The 21,338-nt window shown below is 40.8% G+C and overlaps 2 protein-coding genes across 2 annotated transcripts; both read left to right on the top strand.

Annotated features, from left to right (window-relative positions):
- The first annotated feature begins 1,011 nt into the window (after positions 1-1,011).
- Positions 1,012-5,944, top strand: LOC146668285 (ubiquitin carboxyl-terminal hydrolase 12-like). Its single transcript, XM_085408634.1, has 18 exons — positions 1,012-1,038; positions 1,237-1,292; positions 1,604-1,676; positions 1,786-1,869; positions 2,359-2,414; positions 2,734-2,824; positions 2,910-2,972; positions 3,082-3,182; positions 3,306-3,362; positions 3,463-3,594; positions 3,687-3,810; positions 3,897-4,048; positions 4,154-4,253; positions 4,394-4,470; positions 4,652-4,760; positions 5,370-5,427; positions 5,597-5,754; positions 5,841-5,944. The coding sequence occupies exons 1-18, from the start codon at positions 1,012-1,014 to the stop codon at positions 5,844-5,846; spliced, it is 1,524 nt and encodes a 507-aa protein (XP_085264760.1). The 3' UTR covers positions 5,847-5,944.
- Positions 5,945-15,762: 9,818 nt separating this feature from the next.
- LOC146668284 (ubiquitin carboxyl-terminal hydrolase 12-like) lies at positions 15,763-20,693 on the top strand. Its single transcript, XM_085408633.1, has 18 exons — positions 15,763-15,789; positions 15,988-16,043; positions 16,355-16,427; positions 16,537-16,620; positions 17,109-17,164; positions 17,484-17,574; positions 17,660-17,722; positions 17,832-17,932; positions 18,056-18,112; positions 18,213-18,344; positions 18,437-18,560; positions 18,647-18,798; positions 18,904-19,003; positions 19,144-19,220; positions 19,401-19,509; positions 20,119-20,176; positions 20,346-20,503; positions 20,590-20,693. Exons 1-18 carry the CDS (start codon positions 15,763-15,765, stop codon positions 20,593-20,595), a joined length of 1,524 nt encoding a protein of 507 aa, XP_085264759.1. The 3' UTR covers positions 20,596-20,693.
- Positions 20,694-21,338: the final 645 nt, after the last annotated feature.

Below are 21,338 nucleotides of genomic sequence, written 5' to 3'. Positions count from 1 at the left end.
AAGAGCACCAGATTTCTTGGTGTCCACCTGGCGGAGAACCACTCCTGCTCCCTCAACACCAGCTCCATAACCAAGAAGGCCCAGCAGCGTCTCTACTTCATGCAGAAGCTGAGGAAAGCCCATCTCCCACCATCCATTCTCACCACCTTTTACAGTGGGACTAATGAGAGCATCCTAAGTAGCTGCATCACTGTCTGGTATGGTAACTGCAGCGTATTGGATCGCAGTACCCTACAACGGATTGTGAGAGCAGCTAAGAAGGTCATTGGAGCCCCTCTCCCCTCCTTATAACACCCGCTTGCTGGAGGACCCCACACAGCCTTCAAACACACTCTTCACCCTGCTGCCTTCTGGAAAGAGGTCCCACAACATCCGGGCCCTCGCTACCAAACTACGGAAAAGTTTCTTCCCACAAGCCGTCAGACCCCTGAACACTCAGTGACTGCACTGGCACACGCACACCTTCACACATGTCACTACCAAGCACTTATCTGCAGTATCTCACACTCATATACATACATACAGACACCAAGTTACTTTTGCACAATACTCAGCATTTTGCACATTTCCATTGTCTTGTGTCTGTTTCGTCCTGTTCTGTCACGTTTTGCACTGTTTTGTCTTGTTTATTTTTGCAATTTATGCACACTGCACTTTATGTAGTCCTGGGTTTGTCCGTATATGTCATATATAGCACCAGGGTCTCGGAGGAACGCTGTCTCGTTTCACTCTGTACAGCACCTCTGCACGTGGTTAAAATGACAATAAAAGCCACTTGACTTGACCTGTTTTGTGTAGCAGTTGCTTGGAGACGAGCACCATACAGTTCAAATGAGCATACATTCCAAAATATGCAAATTTGCCCCATACATCATAATGATGATGTTTGCTGTTCAGGGTATGAACGTTCTATGCTGAAAGTTTATAAATATACAACCTTTGACTGCTTGTTTTCAGTTGAACTTTTGCAAAGCTGAGGAGATTTTGGCTGCGATCACATCAAGTCCAAAGATGTTTAAACTTCTTTTTCACAGAAAGGTAAGTTTGAAGAGACTCGCAGCACATTTCTATGAATATTTTCTTATGGTAAACAAGCATTTTTGAAACTTTTAAGGAAGCTTCTTGGATGATTTCTGTAAAAACTGAATTTTGAATCCAAATGAAGGATTTTGTATTTTCATACCATATACTTTGTTTTATGCCATTACTGATGTTGGTTTTCTTGTTTCTAAACAGAAATCACACAAACAAAACGTGGCAGAGAAGGAAATTCCTTCTACGTCTCATCAGAGGTAAAGAAATGCGCCAGTCTTTAATGCTGCTGGAGATATTTATAGCAGTGGTTGAGTTGGAGCTCTTTTATTTCCCTTTTATTGGCATTTTTCTTCCACCTTGTGTATTTACATCTTTTTTACTCCTTCTAGTCTTGTCTATAATTTATATTGATTCAGAGATTAGCGTTTGAAAATGTAGAGTGTAAATGTACAAAATACATGATTTTGTTCCATTACAGTTATTAATTTTTATCTGCAATCTCCAGCATGTACTCCTTGTTAAAAATTTGCACTTTGAAAAATAACATTTACACTTTTGTCCTCATCAGCATCCCGGATGCTCCTGTTACTGAAAATGGTCAAAAGAAGAAGAGAAAATGGAGACACCTCTGCTGTTCCTCGGTTTGCTTTTACACAAAACATATGAAATGCACATTCTCTTTAAATTGCACTTGTTAATTTAAAGTGACTTTACTTTTTTAATAAACGTATGTTTGTTCGTACTCTGCAGCAAACTGACAGCGATGCAGAGGCAGAGAGCAACACTGTGAAGACACAAAAAAAGTGTCGCTGGTTTCTTTTTAAATTCTGGAAGGTATGTTTTATGGAAAGAGTCACTGTCATCAAGCATTTACTCATCACAGTTAAATGAGAAGAATTAAGAGCAATTTAGCACACAGCCATGTCCTCAAATTAAGTTCAAAGATGTTTAAACGTTTTTTTTTTCACAGAAAGGTAAGTTCGAAGAGACTTGCAGGATGTTTCTCTAAATATTTTTTATGGTGAATAAGCATTTTTGAAGCTTCATGGATGATTTCTGTAAAAACTGAATTTTGATCAGAACCAAATGAAGGATTTTGTATTTCATAGGACAAACTTTAAAACTCAATTTAAGGCATGAATAAATTGTTTTTATTTTATTTAAAGATATTCCTATATCTGCTTCATGAGCTGACAGCTCACTAAAGTGATAAATAATATGAAATAATACCAAATTCTCTAACTGGACACTTTTCATGGAGAGACCCACTTGGTATGTTTGTTTTATGCCATTACTGATGTTGCTTTTCTTGTTTCTAAACAGAAATTACACAAACAAAACGTGGCAGAGAAGGAAATTCCTTCTACGTCTCATCAGAGGTAAAGAAATGCGCCAGTCTTTAATGCTGCTGGAGATATTTATAGCAGTGGTTGAGTTGGAGCTCTTTTATTTCCCTTTTATTGGCATTTTTCTTCCACCTTGTGTATTTACATCTTTTTTACTCCTTCTAGTCTTGTCTATTATTTATATGGATGCAGAGATTAGCGTTTGAAAATGTAGAGTGTAAATGTATAAAATACATGATTTTGTTCATGTTGGTATTCCATTACAGTTATTCACTTTTATTAGCAATCTATATTAGCAAAATGTACTCCTTCTTATAAATTTCCACAACATTTACACTTTTGTCCTCATCAGCATCCCGGATGCTTCTGTTGCTGCCACACCAGCTAACCCTGAAAATGGCCAAAAGAAGAGAAAATGGAGACACATCTTCTGCTGTTCCTCGGTTTGCTTTTACACAAAACATATGAAATACACATTCTCTTTAAAATGTACTTTTTAATAAACTTATGTTTGTTCGTCCTCTGCAGCAAACTGACAGCGATGCAGAGGCAGAGAGCAACACTGTGAAGACTCTTTTTAAATCCGGGAAGGTATGTTTTATGGAAAGAGTCACTGTCATCAAGCATTTACTCATCACAGTTAAATGAGAGCAATTAAGAGCAATGAGGCACACAGCTATGTCCTATATATTTATATCAGGTAAGAAGCACCACGGAAACGATCCCAGCAGACCTGAGTTGGGACACTTGGATTATGGAGCTTCTGGACCAAGAGAGTGGATGGGAGCATGTGTTTAACAGGTAAGAGAAAGACGTCCTCCAAAATGTTTCAACTTCAAAGCTCATGCATCCATGCACATACACTGCTCAGCATCCTGACATCTTTCCTAATTTTGTGTTTGTGTTTTTACCTTTTTGGAGCAGTGTAGCATGCGGTGGAGAAATAATAGAAAGTCAAACTGGGACTATAGACTGCTTCGGGTGAGTACACGTGGTGCACAAAGACCAAAGCTCACTTTGTCAAAGTGGAGAAAATGAATTCTTTTACACTGATACTGTAAACGTTGTGCGTGTGTGTCAGGTTTCCAAACATCGGAAACACCTGCTACATGAACTCCTGCCTGCAGAGCCTCCTCAACATTGAGGAGTTCATAAGAGACATCAGGCGTCAGGAGGTTTTGTGGAGCACAGATCCAGAAGCTCAGCTCTTAAGGTGCGCTACGTCAACCTTCTACTTTCTTCAAAAACCTGAAGAACAAAGAGATCTAACAGCAGAAATGTCTGTTTACCCTTTCCTTTCTACAGAAGGCTCATTGATGTCAGGGACTGTCATGAGTCAACAGATTATGGCCTTAAAGATCACCACCTAAGAGCTTTTAAGAAGGCATTCAGCAGTCAAGCTCCTGAATACACCGGCAGTGCACAGAAAGTGCGTCAGCTATTTGGACATTTTGTTTTTTTGCTTTACCTTCTGATTTTGATGTACTGTTTTAAATCTCTCTGCTTTTCTTTCAGGACGCTCATGAATTCCTAACATTGTTCCTCAATGAGGTCAAAAGGCTCGCACCTCACCTGGAGAGGAACGCAGCTCTCCTGGGCCAAAGTTATACCTGCCCAGTAGAAGAGCATCACATTTTTAAAATGGAAAACATGAGGACATGCAAGAGGTAAGCCTGTCTTTCAGAAACGCAGAGCTGGTTGCAATATTTTCATATACCTCTTTTCCACCTACCTGATCTTTACTTTAACTACGTTACTCCTGAAATGTGTAGCTGTGGTCACCAATCATCACAGCACGAGGACTTCACCAGCTTGTCTCTTGACCTTGTTCCAGAGGGGTCTATTATAAACATGTTAGAGACATACTTGAAGGTAAGATCACAAATTCCAATAGAGTTGTAGTGTCAGCGATCTTAACACACCTTTTTTGTTAGTGTTTGTGCGTATGTGTGTGTGCATATGTTGAGATTTCTTTCTACCATAAAGCCTGTTTTCTCTGTGCTGTTGTTCAGGAACAAGAAATAGAATTTCGCTGTGATTGTGGAGGGACGGCCTCAGAACTGAAGTCGTCTTTTGATACACTGCCAAGGTGAGTAAGGTCACATCAGAATTGATCGACTGACCAGGTTTCCAAACTGTGGCGCATCAAATATCAGAGTTTTTCGAGACAATACTTGAGCAGTCGTTTTCTCCCATCTTCTGTTTGTGTTTGACACTCATTCTTCTTATTTTCTACCTTGTTTGTGTTTTTTTTTTTTCTTTTCTGCCAGAGTCCTGATCTTGCATCTGAAGAGGTTTGGCTTTACACAAACCTACAACATTAAGAAGGTGGATGACCCCGTCAGGCTGCAGAGGGACTTGGTGGTGCCATCCAATCAGGTAAAAACAGACTGCAGAACGTCTCAGGCTACGTCCACACTAGCCCTGATAGATTTGAAAACTCCGTGTCCACACTAGTGTTTTCAGTCATTTTCAAATAGTTGTGCGTCTGCATTGAAACGGCCGAAAACGCTTACGTTCCAGTCCTGCGCATGCGCAAAAGTGAGTGAGGATTACAGAATTTGAAGAAAAGCTATCCGGAGCATGTACAAACTGATATTAATCTTTTTTAGGGCTGTCAAAGTTGAGAGCAATCAAAACAACCGCTGTATAATGCACTCGGCTATCTTTGTTTAATTGCTCACATGACTGCATCACATGACTAAAATGCGTCATCGTTTTAGAAAGTCTGCGTTTTCGAGTGTCCACACTGCGACGGGACAACTCCGTTTTGAAATGTGTGCGTTTTCGAGAGCGTTTTCAAGATGCTGTGTTTTTCCTTGAGGAAAACGCCATCTCAGTGTGGACGGGAGGTCAAAGCGGAGAGAAAACGATGTGTTTTCAAACGAAAACGCATTAGTGTGGACGTAGCCTCAGCAAATCAGCTTAATTATGGCTCTGATGTGAGACTTTGTGAAACTAACACTCTTTGGATTTGTTCCTTCTCAGGGTGGTGGCTGTTATAGTCTTGTCAGCATCATCAATCATTATGGAGGCACAGAGTCAGGTAAAACAACAGACTTGTTACAAACAGAAAATGAAAACTTTCTACTTTTCAGTGAAGGACTCACACACAAAAGCTTTTGATGTTCTAAGACGCACTAAGTCAAAATCACTGTTTGCTTGAATCAGCTGACTTCCAGAAGTTGGATTCATTTGTCTTAATGTGATTTCAGGACACTACATCTGTAGTTCTGTCCATCCTGAGGAGAGTCAGCACTCTACATCAGATCGCTGGCTCACCTATAATGACGCACAGGTGCTCCACACAACCGGATCGGCAGCTTGTGAGGAACAGCAGCACTCGGCCTACATGCTGTTTTACAAGAGAAACGTAAGAAGACACAGCATCTCATCCTGAAGTGAGAGAATTTTTAAATGTCCTGTTACCTTGTTAACCAGTTTTGTCTTCATTCTCAGTTCTGAAACAGGAAATGGAAGGAAGGTCATCATCATGCTGAGAAGAAACAACACTCGTCCCAGCCCACCATCGCACACTGGAGGACAAGTACTGGTAAGTATTGCCCTCAGGAGGGAGGGTCCTCCCAGAGAGCCTGGTCCTCCCAAGATTTCTTCCTCCAGGAGGGAGTTTTTTCTTGCCACTGTCGCCCCACATTCACTGGTCTCATCAGCAGGGACATTTTTAACATCCTAAGACCTGAACTCTTTCATGGCATGCATTTTTAATTTCTCTGTGCCATTTGGGTTGATTGGGACCTGATGAATGTGAAAACAAAGACATCAGATTCGGACTATCTTTTTTTTGTTTCTCAAAAAAATGAGATCCACATATGAGGACATTCATTTTAAAGTTCGATTGAACAGGGGCAGTGTAATGTCCTCCCTCATAAGTGGATATCAGGTTTTTGAAGAGCAAAATTTTGTATTTTGGTCTCATAAATGTTATGTCCACATATGTGGACACCAGGTCCTAGGAGGTTAAAACAAAATCTACTAGTAGTGCAGCACTACTAGAGATCGTCCTTTTCTAGACCAGTGTTTGGCTTGCTCTCTGGAACAACAAATTAGTGCTGTCAGCGTTAACGTCATTTTAACTAATGACGTTTACGCTGACAGCACTAATTTGTTGTTATTATTATTAATATTATTATTAATTTATTTGTAAAATAAATTAAATTTAAAAAAACAAAGAAACAATTTGATTCTTTATGTTATTTTGTTTTATTAAAATCAAAATAACAACAAAACAAAAATAACTAATAAAAAAAATATTAAAAGTATTCAGCAGTGTTTTGTGAAATTTGTAATGAGCCTTAGTTAAGTTGATGTCACAGAAGTTTCTGAATCATTTAGATTGTTCAACAAACTGATTCACTCAGGTAAAGATGGTAAGCTGGAGCAATGGTACGCTTGGAGTTCAGTTTAAGTTTTCAGACAAACATTCACTCGATCAGTTGCAGCTTCTGCTTTTAAATAAATGATTTAGCTGCAAATGTTTAGCTGCAGGTAGCAAAGTCCAAAAGTGACAACATTTCCACTGCAGTCTCTCCAGAAATGGCTTATAAACTTTTGACCAAATTAGACATTTATCCTTGGATCATTGACAACCCTGTAGGGTGAAAATCTTTAATTGTACCTTTTATAACATTTTAACAAGTTACTGTCTCCTGCTGCATGTTTCCTGTTTTGGCTGAACTTCATCAGCAAAGCCCTCAAAGCAGCATATGAAAGAAAGTCATCTTTCATTGTTGTCTCCAGCGTGTTAAAAGAGAGATCGAGCTCAGTGATGAGTTTTGAAGCAGCTGCAGGGACTTCTCGAAGGTTTTGGCTCAAACAGTCGCAGGATGTTGTTCACAGTGGTGACACTGTTGACTGGTGATTGACAAGCACTGAGATACTAACATGACAAACACAAGAAACATCATGACTTATTCTCCTGAGTGCCTGCAAAACACAAACACAAAATCAAACTCAAAGCTTTTCTCTCAGGTGCTGGTGTGGCACAATCTAATGATAAGAAAGGTCATGCTTACAGCTTTTGGAGCACAGCTGCACAAAATAACAGCTTTTGGAGCACAAAATGCATTACAGGTAAACCCAGTACCCAAACATGTTAACAAGGATAAAGAAAAAACCTGAAACAAAAGCAGGTAGTGTGGTGATTTATGTTGTGAGGATGCTTTCACTCCCATCAAAGTCGCCCAGTGTTGAGAACCCAAATGAGCCCAAAAACCTCAAGTGGCTGCAACCAACAGCGAACGTCAAGAAGTGGATACTTGCATGTTGAGCCAGAAACATGCAGAAAACCCAAAAGAGGCAAGACAGCACACCTTGGTGCCACTCAGGCAGTACGAACACCTGGAAAGAGGAGCCCACAGTTCAGACCCAAGGACACTGGTAAGGACACCAGCCAGCCAGTTATAAGTCTAGTTTTAATTTTCATTTTAGTTAGTGTTATGGCCTGTCTAAGGGTGGCCAGACCATAATATAAGGGTGATCCACCCCTGTCTGACCCCAAGCAGCACATCACACAACCAGTACAATTTTGATGGTGATTTTTTTTCACAGTGATTGAATTCTAACAAAGGAAAGGAGCGAACTACAGCTTCGGGGTGGACCCCAAAACAACAAACAAAAGGGACCGTATCTAAAGGATGTACAAAACTTATTTATGAAAAGAATAAAACCAAATAACAATGTCTTATCTCCCTAACTAACAAAAACATGAGAAAAGGGTAATCGAATAGAGTGAACCATAGACTGTATAAAAGATAGGACCATTGCAACTTTACTGCAGCACTTCACCCTTTCACATAGTCCCAGCTCTTCTCTGTCATGTTTTATGGTGCTGCAAATGTCTTCAGTTGGTGAAAGGTCTGGGCTGCTGGTGTCTTGTTGTGCTTGCTATGCATCCCTGACTCGTTTCTTCTTTCTTTTTTTTTCTTTTTTTTTAATGTATTTATTTATGCAAGTTTCAAAATTTTTTTACACATTCACAAACAGCGGGACAGAAGAACACAGACAATAAAGACAATAACAACCAAAAAAAACAAACAAACAAACAAAAAAAACAGAGCAACAAACCACACAACAGGGTACAAGGCCAGCACTTATTAAAAACAGCAGAGAAGCAAACAAAGCAACTGGTATACATGTCAAACAACTCACAATCTAGTGAGTCCAATCCACAAGATCAAATCCAAAGATCGCTAGGAGGAGCTGATAACAATCATGCAAAAACAGTTATGGGCAACAGCTCAGAATGAAAGCAGTTAAAACAATGTGGTCAGGACCCAGGGCGTGGACTGTCCTTCTTAATGTGGTCTATAAAGGGCCCCCATATCTTCCTGAACTTCTCCATGGAATCAGACGTAGAGAACCGAATTTCTTCCAGGTATAGACAGGAGACCATCTCCTCGAGCCACCTCTTGAAGCAGGGAGGGGAGGCAGATTTCCACTCCCCCAGAATCAAACGTTTGGCAATCACCATACCAAACATGAGGGCCTGTTGAACAGCAAAGGGAAGTGCCAAGGAGTCGCCGGAGCAGCCCAGGATCACCATAAGACAGTCAGGATACAGTTGCCTATCATAAACAGTGCTATAGAAACTAAAAATACTAGTCCAAAAGGCTGTAAGCGTAGAACAGGACCAAAAAAGATGCCCAAGAGTACCGTCCACAAGTTTACATTTATCACATTTGGGGGAAACGTTAGGAAAAATCTTGTTCAATTTGGTTTTGGAATAGTGCAGTCTATGGACAACCTTAAATTGAATTAACTGAAGCCGGGCGTTAACAGAGCATAGTTTTATCCGACTTAACACTTCAGCCCATAGATCGTCAGAGATAACCAAACCAGTGTCCCTTGTCCAAGCCTCTTTAATATGGCAAGAGGGGGCTGCCGAAGAAAAAAGGTTGACAAGCCGAGAAATTAAGTGTTTTGAGGTGGGAGGTTCGTTCATCATATTGTAAAAGACATGCTGTATGGGGATGGTATCTAAATTTGAGAATGCTTGCTTGACATAATTCCTAATTTGTAAGTACCGAAAAAAATGACTTGTAGGGAGATTGTACTTTGTCTGAAGCTGAGCAAAAGAGGCAAAATGATTGTCAATATAAAGATCCTTTATAGCAATTAACCCTTTGACAGGCCATTGTTTGAAAGCAGCATCCATTGTACTAGGCGTAAAGCTAGGATTGTGGCAGATCGGGGCAAAAGTTGACACTACCGGGAGGTTCAAGATTCTCTTAATTTGATTCAATATTTTTACGGAGTTGCAAAGAATAAAGTCATCACATGCACTTTTAATAACCGATTTTGAAAATAAGATAGCTGGCAAGGATGCTCCAGTGTGCTCGATAGCAGTGCTAAGCTCCAATTCGAGCCATTTAGGGCTGGACCTGCATCCCACAGCATCACCAACTATAGGCAGATTCCAGAAGACCCAGGCTCTGGCATTACAGGCCCAGTAATAATGTCTGAAAACTGGAAGGCCCAGACCACCCTCGTCCGAGGGCTTTTGCAAGTGAGACTTCGAGATGCGGGGGGGCTTGTAGGCCCAAACGAAAGGCATGATAATGGCATCCAACGCTTTGAAAAAGGAAGACCTGAGAAAAATAGGAACGTTCTGGAATAGGTACATGAATTTAGGGAGCACAACCATTTTGATTATATTGATACGGCCAATCATTGAAAGTGGGAGAAGTTTACACTTGAGCTCATCAGTTAGAACCGAATAATTAAGCCTGAAGAGGAGTTTTGAGTTCCTAGGGATGTTAATACCCAGGTATGAAAAGTAATCCTGGGAGACCTTAAAGGGCAAACTAGACAGGAAATCAGGGCCCAGACCAGACGACAGCGGCATAAGAACAGACTTCTTCCAATTTATGGTGAACCCTGATAGGTGGCCAAAGCTGTCAATCAGCTTAAGAAGTGGAGGAAGGGAGATCTTTAAATCTGAAAGAGCCAATATGATATCATCTGCATACAGACCGATGGTGTACTCTGACGTGCCACAATTTATACCAGAGATATGGGAATTGGCTCTGATGGCAATGGCCAACGGCTCAAGAGCTAAAGCAAAAAGCATTGGAGAGAGGCAACAACCCTGCCTTGTCCCACGGTGTAAGAGGAACGGGAGCGACCTCTCATGGTTGGTAAGGACCGAGGAACGAGGGCAAGCGTAAAGCAACTTAATCATATTCAAAAAATTCGACCCAAAACCAAATTTTTCAAGAGTAGCAAACAAATAACTCCATTCCACTTGGTCGAAAGCCTGCTGGGCATCGAGTGAAATCACCGCAGAATTGGGCAGTGTCGTTGAGTACATCGCATTTAAGAGACATCTAGTATTAGAAAAAGAGAATCTATTGGGGATAAAACCCGATTGGTCAGGATGAATTATAGAGCCTATGTGCTTATTTAACCGGTTGGTTAGGACTTTAGCAATTATCTTTTGGTCTGAGTTGAGAAGACTTAGGGGACGATAGGAAGAAACATTAGTTTCGTCTCTGTCTTTTTTCAGGAGGAGACATATATGGGCATCGTAGAAAGAATGAGGGAATGAGCCGTTTAACACTGCGCAATTTACCATCCGAAGTAGCAGGGGAGCGATAACGTCAATATGTGTCTTATAAAGCTCTATCCCGAAACCGTCCGGACCACATGCTTTTCCATTAGGAAAGGAGCAGATTGCATTTCTAATTTCCTCCAGCGTAAAGTCTGCATCGAGTAAGCCCCGTGCAGCCTCAGGAAGAGTCGGGATGTCTAAAGCATTAAGAAAATTAGTGATTTCAGCAACTGTGGCCGTAGTACTAGATGTGTATAACTGACAATAAAAACTGCGAAATCTGTCATTTATCTGCTTGTGATCGGACAGCAACTGGCCAGTTGCAGAGAGAATTCTGTGTATCGCCCTTTCAGCTTGAATGCCCTTCAGCTGTCTGGAAAGCACCTTGTCAGCCTTTTCACCAAGCTCAAAATGCTTCTGTTTTAATCGACGAATACAATTCATGACCTGCTCCCCCAACATGTGGTTGTAGTCATATTTCAATTTGAGAATGGTATTAAGTGTGTCAGCAGCCCCGGTATCGCGATACTTCTCCTCCAACACAGACAGCTCTGCCTCAATATTAGTACGCAGCCTGAGTTTGTCCCTCTTCTGAGAAGCTTGATAAGCAATAATATGGCCTCTAATAACGACTTTAAAGGACTCCCACAAAACAGAGTCTGAAACTACACCATTATCATTAAATTGTAAAAATTCTGCGATTTTAGTAGATAGGTAAACCGTAAAAGAGTCATTTAGATATAAAGAGGGGTTAAATTTCCAATTGTATTGGGGGGTATATAGGTTGAAGTCAATTACCGTTGAGAGAGGTGCGTGGTCCGAAACTAAAATACTGTGATAAGTGGAACTAACCACTTTCGAAATAAGCCTGGAATCAATAAGAAAATAGTCAATTCTACTGAAGCTGCCATGGACAGGGGAGAAGAAAGAGTATTGCTTTTCTAACGGATGCTGGTGCCTCCAAATGTCAACCAAGTCCAAAGATTTAGTAAGAGTATTGAGTACAGAAACAGCTCTCAAGGTTGGGGCCAGGGACGCAGAAGACCTATCCAACAATGGATCGAAATAACAATTAAAATCACCACCGATAATGATATTATGGTCATTGTATTGTGAGACAAGATTGAATATTTTACTAAAGAAGTCAGGGTTGTCAAAATTAGGGGCATAGATGTTCAAGAGGACTACAGGGGTGGAGTTGACTGTACCTGTAACAAGTATGAACCTCCCACCTGGATCACATATCTGAGTTTTGAATATAAAAGGAATAGTTCTGCGAACAAGAATGGCAACCCCTCTCGCCCTGGAAGAAAAGGCGGACTGGTACACCTGTGACACCCATACCGATCTTAATCGCCTCTGCTCTGAAGGTTGGATATGGACTCGTTTCTTCTTTCTGCATCAAGTAAGGAATGTAGTGAAAGTTCCCAAGAGGTTAAAAACACCACTGAAAAAATGCCATCAGACCTGAGTTGGGACACTTGGATTATGGAGCTTCTGGACCAAGAGAGTGGATGGGAGCATGTGTTTAATAAGTAAGAGAATAACGTCCCCCAAAATGTTTAAATTTCAAAGCTCATGCATACATTAGTGATGGGCAGATGAAGCATTGAAGCTTTTCATCCAATTGGTTCACCCCAGCGCAAAGCTTCTTGAAGCTTTATTTGCTCTAGTAGGACACCTACTGGACGTAAAAATATTAGTTGGCATGAATTTGAAGAGTGTGGCCTTTTGCACACAGCCTGTAAATGTCAACAACAAAAGGAGTGTGTAAAACATGTATATTGTAGTGATGCAGTATACTGTGTATATTTATACTGGCAGTATGGAAAATGATTATTTGGAAATGCTTAAAATGGAAATGATCATTTACTGTGAGGTGAGGTGTGGTTGGGGTGTGGACAGTGGTTGTGCTTTTGTAACGTTGAGGTATGGACAGCTACACACTGAGGCGTCAGTCCTGCCCATATTTTATTCAGTAAAAACTAAATTTTCACTGCTTTTATGACCTTTTTAGTGGGGAGAACATAGCTAGGATTTAATGATTTAACAAATCTTATAAATCCTTTGTCCTCCACAATGCTAAATGGCTGGGAGTCCTCAATCACCATGCTAACCAGGTTTTCATCTATTTGAGATTGTTCTCCTGAGGAAAGACAATAAAAACAAAGCACAAATATAAATATCACACACGTAACTTATTACAGTTTGTATAATATTGTTATATCATTTAGTAACATTACGGCATGCTATTATTATCATGGCATTTGATGGCTCACCTGGTCTTGCTCAACAATCGCTGTTCCCCTTATTCTCATGCAAAGCTCTGTAGTGCCTAAGCATGGATGAGGTGTTGTTGTTATATCCCAGCTCCCTGGCACATAGCAAACACTTCACCTTGTACAAAAGTAAATACAGCTTAACTTAAATTGTATTGCACCATCAGTATTATGAAAATACATCTTCTGTAGAAATACCTTGTTGGGAGGAATAAGATCAAAATGTTCCCACACAGGGGAGGACATCCTCCTCTTCTTAGCTGGCTCCATTCTCTCCTGAGTTTCTCTCCTCACTCTCATAAACCTCCAAACTGCCTCCCAGCTGTCTCCAACTCTCACTAACCGCAGCTCTCCATCAAACACCCACATTTTGATTGAAGTCTGAGGGGTTTGTATCGCTGTCACATCTCGCGGCAAAGTTCGAACCACTTCATGAACCAGTCACGTGGTACAGCCGGGCAGCGAGGCTTCGGACGTCATCATTTTCAGCTCCTCCCATAAATGAAGCAAGCCTCGATACGTGCATCGCGGAAACGCCCCCTCCATTACTCGACACATCACTAGCATACATGCACATCTAGTGCTCAGCGTCTAATTGTGTGTTTGTGTTTTTACCTTTTTGCAGTAGCGTAGTGAAACATTTGGGCGGTGGATAAATAATGGAAAATAAAATTCAGACTAGAGACGGCTTCAGGTGAGTACATGTGGTGCACAAGGACCAAAGCTCACCTTCTCAACCTGGACAAAATGAATTATTTTACACTGATACTGTAAACTTTTGTTTGTGTGTCAGGTTTCCATACATCGGAAACAGCTGCTGCATCTGTAATTCTGTCCATCCTGAGGAGAGTCCACACTCTACATCAGATCCTTGGCTCACCTATAATGATGCACAGGTGCTGCACACAACTGGATCTGCAGCTTGTGAGGAACAGCAGCATATACGAAGGGGATAAATAGAATAAATAGGAATAAAAAATAAAAATACAAGTGAATTGCACATTTCAAGTATTGAGTCTATTGCACTGTTGACTATTTACAAAAGTATTGCACAAAAGGTATTGCACAGTGAGGTGAAGAGGCACTACAGCTTAGTTGTTCCCCCCTCCTTTGTCCTCCTGTTTCCCCTCCCTCTCCCCTCCAGAGAGGAGTTAAACAGTCTGATGGCGTGTGGGACAAAGGAGTTTTTAAGTCTGTTAGTTCTTGTCTTTGGGAGAAGCAACCTGTCACTGAACAGACTCTTCTGGTTGTTAATGGCCATGTGCAGAGGATGCCCAGCATTGTTCATAATGTCCATCAGTTTCTTTAATGTCCTTTTCTCTGCCACTGTCACCAGAGTGTCCAGCTTCATGCCGACCACAGAGCTAGCCCTCCTGATCAGTTTCTCCAGCCTGGATGAGTCCTTCTTTGCTGTGCTGCTCCCCCAGCACACCAAAACAAAACAAAAGAGATCGTTGACTTCAGGAGAGCACAGTGGGATCACTGCCCACTTAACATGAATGGATCCTCTGTGGAGGTCGTCAAGAGCACCAGATTTCTTGGTGTCCACCTGGCGGAGAACCACTCCTGCTCCCTCAACACCAGCTCCATAACCAAGAAGGCCCAGCAGCGTCTCTACTTCATGCAGAAGCTGAGGAAAGCCCATCTCCCACCATCCATTCTCACCACCTTTTACAGTGGGACTAATGAGAGCATCCTAAGTAGCTGCATCACTGTCTGGTATGGTAACTGCAGCGTATTGGATCGCAGTACCCTACAACGGATTGTGAGAGCAGCTAAGAAGGTCATTGGAGCCCCTCTCCCCTCCTTATAACACCCGCTTGCTGGAGGACCCCACACAGCCTTCAAACACACTCTTCACCCTGCTGCCTTCTGGAAAGAGGTCCCACAACATCCGGGCCCTCGCTACCAAACTACGGAAAAGTTTCTTCCCACAAGCCGTCAGACCCCTGAACACTCAGTGACTGCACTGGCACACGCACACCTTCACACATGTCACTACCAAGCACTTATCTGCAGTATCTCACACTCATATACATACATACAGACACCAAGTTACTTTTGCACAATACTCAGCATTTTGCACATTTCCATTGTCTTGTGTCTGTTTCGTCCTGTTCTGTCACGTTTTGCACTGTTTTGTCTTGTTTATTTTTGCAATTTATGCACACTGCACTTTATGTAGTCCTGGGTTTGTCCGTATATGTCATATATAGCACCAGGGTCTCGGAGGAACGCTGTCTCGTTTCACTCTGTACAGCACCTCTGCACGTGGTTAAAATGACAATAAAAGCCACTTGACTTGACCTGTTTTGTGTAGCAGTTGCTTGGAGACGAGCACCATACAGTTCAAATGAGCATACATTCCAAAATATGCAAATTTGCCCCATACATCATAATGATGATGTTTGCTGTTCAGGGTATGAACGTTCTATGCTGAAAGTTTATAAATATACAACCTTTGACTGCTTGTTTTCAGTTGAACTTTTGCAAAGCTGAGGAGATTTTGGCTGCGATCACATCAAGTCCAAAGATGTTTAAACTTCTTTTTCACAGAAAGGTAAGTTTGAAGAGACTCGCAGCACATTTCTATGAATATTTTCTTATGGTAAACAAGCATTTTTGAAACTTTTAAGGAAGCTTCTTGGATGATTTCTGTAAAAACTGAATTTTGAATCCAAATGAAGGATTTTGTATTTTCATACCATATACTTTGTTTTATGCCATTACTGATGTTGGTTTTCTTGTTTCTAAACAGAAATCACACAAACAAAACGTGGCAGAGAAGGAAATTCCTTCTACGTCTCATCAGAGGTAAAGAAATGCGCCAGTCTTTAATGCTGCTGGAGATATTTATAGCAGTGGTTGAGTTGGAGCTCTTTTATTTCCCTTTTATTGGCATTTTTCTTCCACCTTGTGTATTTACATCTTTTTTACTCCTTCTAGTCTTGTCTATAATTTATATTGATTCAGAGATTAGCGTTTGAAAATGTAGAGTGTAAATGTACAAAATACATGATTTTGTTCCATTACAGTTATTAATTTTTATCTGCAATCTCCAGCATGTACTCCTTGTTAAAAATTTGCACTTTGAAAAATAACATTTACACTTTTGTCCTCATCAGCATCCCGGATGCTCCTGTTACTGAAAATGGTCAAAAGAAGAAGAGAAAATGGAGACACCTCTGCTGTTCCTCGGTTTGCTTTTACACAAAACATATGAAATGCACATTCTCTTTAAATTGCACTTGTTAATTTAAAGTGACTTTACTTTTTTAATAAACGTATGTTTGTTCGTACTCTGCAGCAAACTGACAGCGATGCAGAGGCAGAGAGCAACACTGTGAAGACACAAAAAAAGTGTCGCTGGTTTCTTTTTAAATTCTGGAAGGTATGTTTTATGGAAAGAGTCACTGTCATCAAGCATTTACTCATCACAGTTAAATGAGAAGAATTAAGAGCAATTTAGCACACAGCCATGTCCTCAAATTAAGTTCAAAGATGTTTAAACGTTTTTTTTTCACAGAAAGGTAAGTTCGAAGAGACTTGCAGGATGTTTCTCTAAATATTTTTTATGGTGAATAAGCATTTTTGAAGCTTCATGGATGATTTCTGTAAAAACTGAATTTTGATCAGAACCAAATGAAGGATTTTGTATTTCATAGGACAAACTTTAAAACTCAATTTAAGGCATGAATAAATTGTTTTTATTTTATTTAAAGATATTCCTATATCTGCTTCATGAGCTGACAGCTCACTAAAGTGATAAATAATATGAAATAATACCAAATTCTCTAACTGGACACTTTTCATGGAGAGACCCACTTGGTATGTTTGTTTTATGCCATTACTGATGTTGCTTTTCTTGTTTCTAAACAGAAATTACACAAACAAAACGTGGCAGAGAAGGAAATTCCTTCTACGTCTCATCAGAGGTAAAGAAATGCGCCAGTCTTTAATGCTGCTGGAGATATTTATAGCAGTGGTTGAGTTGGAGCTCTTTTATTTCCCTTTTATTGGCATTTTTCTTCCACCTTGTGTATTTACATCTTTTTTACTCCTTCTAGTCTTGTCTATTATTTATATGGATGCAGAGATTAGCGTTTGAAAATGTAGAGTGTAAATGTATAAAATACATGATTTTGTTCATGTTGGTATTCCATTACAGTTATTCACTTTTATTAGCAATCTATATTAGCAAAATGTACTCCTTCTTATAAATTTCCACAACATTTACACTTTTGTCCTCATCAGCATCCCGGATGCTTCTGTTGCTGCCACACCAGCTAACCCTGAAAATGGCCAAAAGAAGAGAAAATGGAGACACATCTTCTGCTGTTCCTCGGTTTGCTTTTACACAAAACATATGAAATACACATTCTCTTTAAAATGTACTTTTTAATAAACTTATGTTTGTTCGTCCTCTGCAGCAAACTGACAGCGATGCAGAGGCAGAGAGCAACACTGTGAAGACTCTTTTTAAATCCGGGAAGGTATGTTTTATGGAAAGAGTCACTGTCATCAAGCATTTACTCATCACAGTTAAATGAGAGCAATTAAGAGCAATGAGGCACACAGCTATGTCCTATATATTTATATCAGGTAAGAAGCACCACGGAAACGATCCCAGCAGACCTGAGTTGGGACACTTGGATTATGGAGCTTCTGGACCAAGAGAGTGGATGGGAGCATGTGTTTAACAGGTAAGAGAAAGACGTCCTCCAAAATGTTTCAACTTCAAAGCTCATGCATCCATGCACATACACTGCTCAGCATCCTGACATCTTTCCTAATTTTGTGTTTGTGTTTTTACCTTTTTGGAGCAGTGTAGCATGCGGTGGAGAAATAATAGAAAGTCAAACTGGGACTATAGACTGCTTCGGGTGAGTACACGTGGTGCACAAAGACCAAAGCTCACTTTGTCAAAGTGGAGAAAATGAATTCTTTTACACTGATACTGTAAACGTTGTGCGTGTGTGTCAGGTTTCCAAACATCGGAAACACCTGCTACATGAACTCCTGCCTGCAGAGCCTCCTCAACATTGAGGAGTTCATAAGAGACATCAGGCGTCAGGAGGTTTTGTGGAGCACAGATCCAGAAGCTCAGCTCTTAAGGTGCGCTACGTCAACCTTCTACTTTCTTCAAAAACCTGAAGAACAAAGAGATCTAACAGCAGAAATGTCTGTTTACCCTTTCCTTTCTACAGAAGGCTCATTGATGTCAGGGACTGTCATGAGTCAACAGATTATGGCCTTAAAGATCACCACCTAAGAGCTTTTAAGAAGGCATTCAGCAGTCAAGCTCCTGAATACACCGGCAGTGCACAGAAAGTGCGTCAGCTATTTGGACATTTTGTTTTTTTGCTTTACCTTCTGATTTTGATGTACTGTTTTAAATCTCTCTGCTTTTCTTTCAGGACGCTCATGAATTCCTAACATTGTTCCTCAATGAGGTCAAAAGGCTCGCACCTCACCTGGAGAGGAACGCAGCTCTCCTGGGCCAAAGTTATACCTGCCCAGTAGAAGAGCATCACATTTTTAAAATGGAAAACATGAGGACATGCAAGAGGTAAGCCTGTCTTTCAGAAACGCAGAGCTGGTTGCAATATTTTCATATACCTCTTTTCCACCTACCTGATCTTTACTTTAACTACGTTACTCCTGAAATGTGTAGCTGTGGTCACCAATCATCACAGCACGAGGACTTCACCAGCTTGTCTCTTGACCTTGTTCCAGAGGGGTCTATTATAAACATGTTAGAGACATACTTGAAGGTAAGATCACAAATTCCAATAGAGTTGTAGTGTCAGCGATCTTAACACACCTTTTTTGTTAGTGTTTGTGCGTATGTGTGTGTGCATATGTTGAGATTTCTTTCTACCATAAAGCCTGTTTTCTCTGTGCTGTTGTTCAGGAACAAGAAATAGAATTTCGCTGTGATTGTGGAGGGACGGCCTCAGAACTGAAGTCGTCTTTTGATACACTGCCAAGGTGAGTAAGGTCACATCAGAATTGATCGACTGACCAGGTTTCCAAACTGTGGCGCATCAAATATCAGAGTTTTTCGAGACAATACTTGAGCAGTCGTTTTCTCCCATCTTCTGTTTGTGTTTGACACTCATTCTTCTTATTTTCTACCTTGTTTGTGTTTTTTTTCTTCTTTTCTGCCAGAGTCCTGATCTTGCATCTGAAGAGGTTTGGCTTTACACAAACCTACAACATTAAGAAGGTGGATGACCCCGTCAGGCTGCAGAGGGACTTGGTGGTGCCATCCAATCAGGTAAAAACAGACTGCAGAACGTCTCAGGCTACGTCCACACTAGCCCTGATAGATTTGAAAACTCCGTGTCCACACTAGTGTTTTCAGTCATTTTCAAATAGTTGTGCGTCTGCATTGAAACGGCCGAAAACGCTTACGTTCCAGTCCTGCGCATGCGCAAAAGTGAGTGAGGATTACAGAATTTGAAGAAAAGCTATCCGGAGCATGTACAAACTGATATTAATCTTTTTTAGGGCTGTCAAAGTTGAGAGCAATCAAAACAACCGCTGTATAATGCACTCGGCTATCTTTGTTTAATTGCTCACATGACTGCATCACATGACTAAAATGCGTCATCGTTTTAGAAAGTCTGCGTTTTCGAGTGTCCACACTGCGACGGGACAACTCCGTTTTGAAATGTGTGCGTTTTCGAGAGCGTTTTCAAGATGCTGTGTTTTTCCTTGAGGAAAACGCCATCTCAGTGTGGACGGGAGGTCAAAGCGGAGAGAAAACGATGTGTTTTCAAACGAAAACGCATTAGTGTGGACGTAGCCTCAGCAAATCAGCTTAATTATGGCTCTGATGTGAGACTTTGTGAAACTAACACTCTTTGGATTTGTTCCTTCTCAGGGTGGTGGCTGTTATAGTCTTGTCAGCATCATCAATCATTATGGAGGCACAGAGTCAGGTAAAACAACAGACTTGTTACAAACAGAAAATGAAAACTTTCTACTTTTCAGTGAAGGACTCACACACAAAAGCTTTTGATGTTCTAAGACGCACTAAGTCAAAATCACTGTTTGCTTGAATCAGCTGACTTCCAGAAGTTGGATTCATTTGTCTTAATGTGATTTCAGGACACTACATCTGTAGTTCTGTCCATCCTGAGGAGAGTCAGCACTCTACATCAGATCGCTGGCTCACCTATAATGACGCACAGGTGCTCCACACAACCGGATCGGCAGCTTGTGAGGAACAGCAGCACTCGGCCTACATGCTGTTTTACAAGAGAAACGTAAGAAGACACAGCATCTCATCCTGAAGTGAGAGAATTTTTAAATGTCCTGTTACCTTGTTAACCAGTTTTGTCTTCATTCTCAGTTCTGAAACAGGAAATGGAAGGAAGGTCATCATCATGCTGAGAAGAAACAACACTCGTCCCAGCCCACCATCGCACACTGGAGGACAAGTACTGGTAAGTATTGCCCTCAGGAGGGAGGGTCCTCCCAGAGAGCCTGGTCCTCCCAAGATTTCTTCCTCCAGGAGGGAGTTTTTTCTTGCCACTGTCGCCCCACATTCACTGGTCTCATCAGCAGGGACATTTTTAACATCCTAAGACCTGAACTCTTTCATGGCATGCATTTTTAATTTCTCTGTGCCATTTGGGTTGATTGGGACCTGATGAATGTGAAAACAAAGACATCAGATTCGGACTATCTTTTTTTTGTTTCTCAAAAAAATGAGATCCACATATGAGGACATTCATTTTAAAGTTCGATTGAACAGGGGCAGTGTAATGTCCTCCCTCATAAGTGGATATCAGGTTTTTGAAGAGCAAAATTTTGTATTTTGGTCTCATAAATGTTATGTCCACATATGTGGACACCAGGTCCTAGGAGGTTAAAACAAAATCTACTAGTAGTGCAGCACTACTAGAGATCGTCCTTTTCTAGACCAGTGTTTGGCTTGCTCTCTGGAACAACAAATTAGTGCTGTCAGCGTTAACGTCATTTTAACTAATGACGTTTACGCTGACAGCACTAATTTGTTGTTATTATTATTAATATTATTATTAATTTATTTGTAAAATAAATTAAATTTAAAAAAACAAAGAAACAATTTGATTCTTT

Source organism: Rhamphochromis longiceps, linkage group LG6 (genome assembly GCF_057381845.1).
Source record: "Rhamphochromis longiceps isolate RC_006_pf linkage group LG6, R_longiceps_female_GT1.1, whole genome shotgun sequence".
In the NCBI taxonomy this organism is placed as follows: Eukaryota; Metazoa; Chordata; class Actinopteri; order Cichliformes; family Cichlidae; genus Rhamphochromis; species Rhamphochromis longiceps.
This window is presented reverse-complemented; position numbering and strand designations above follow the sequence as displayed.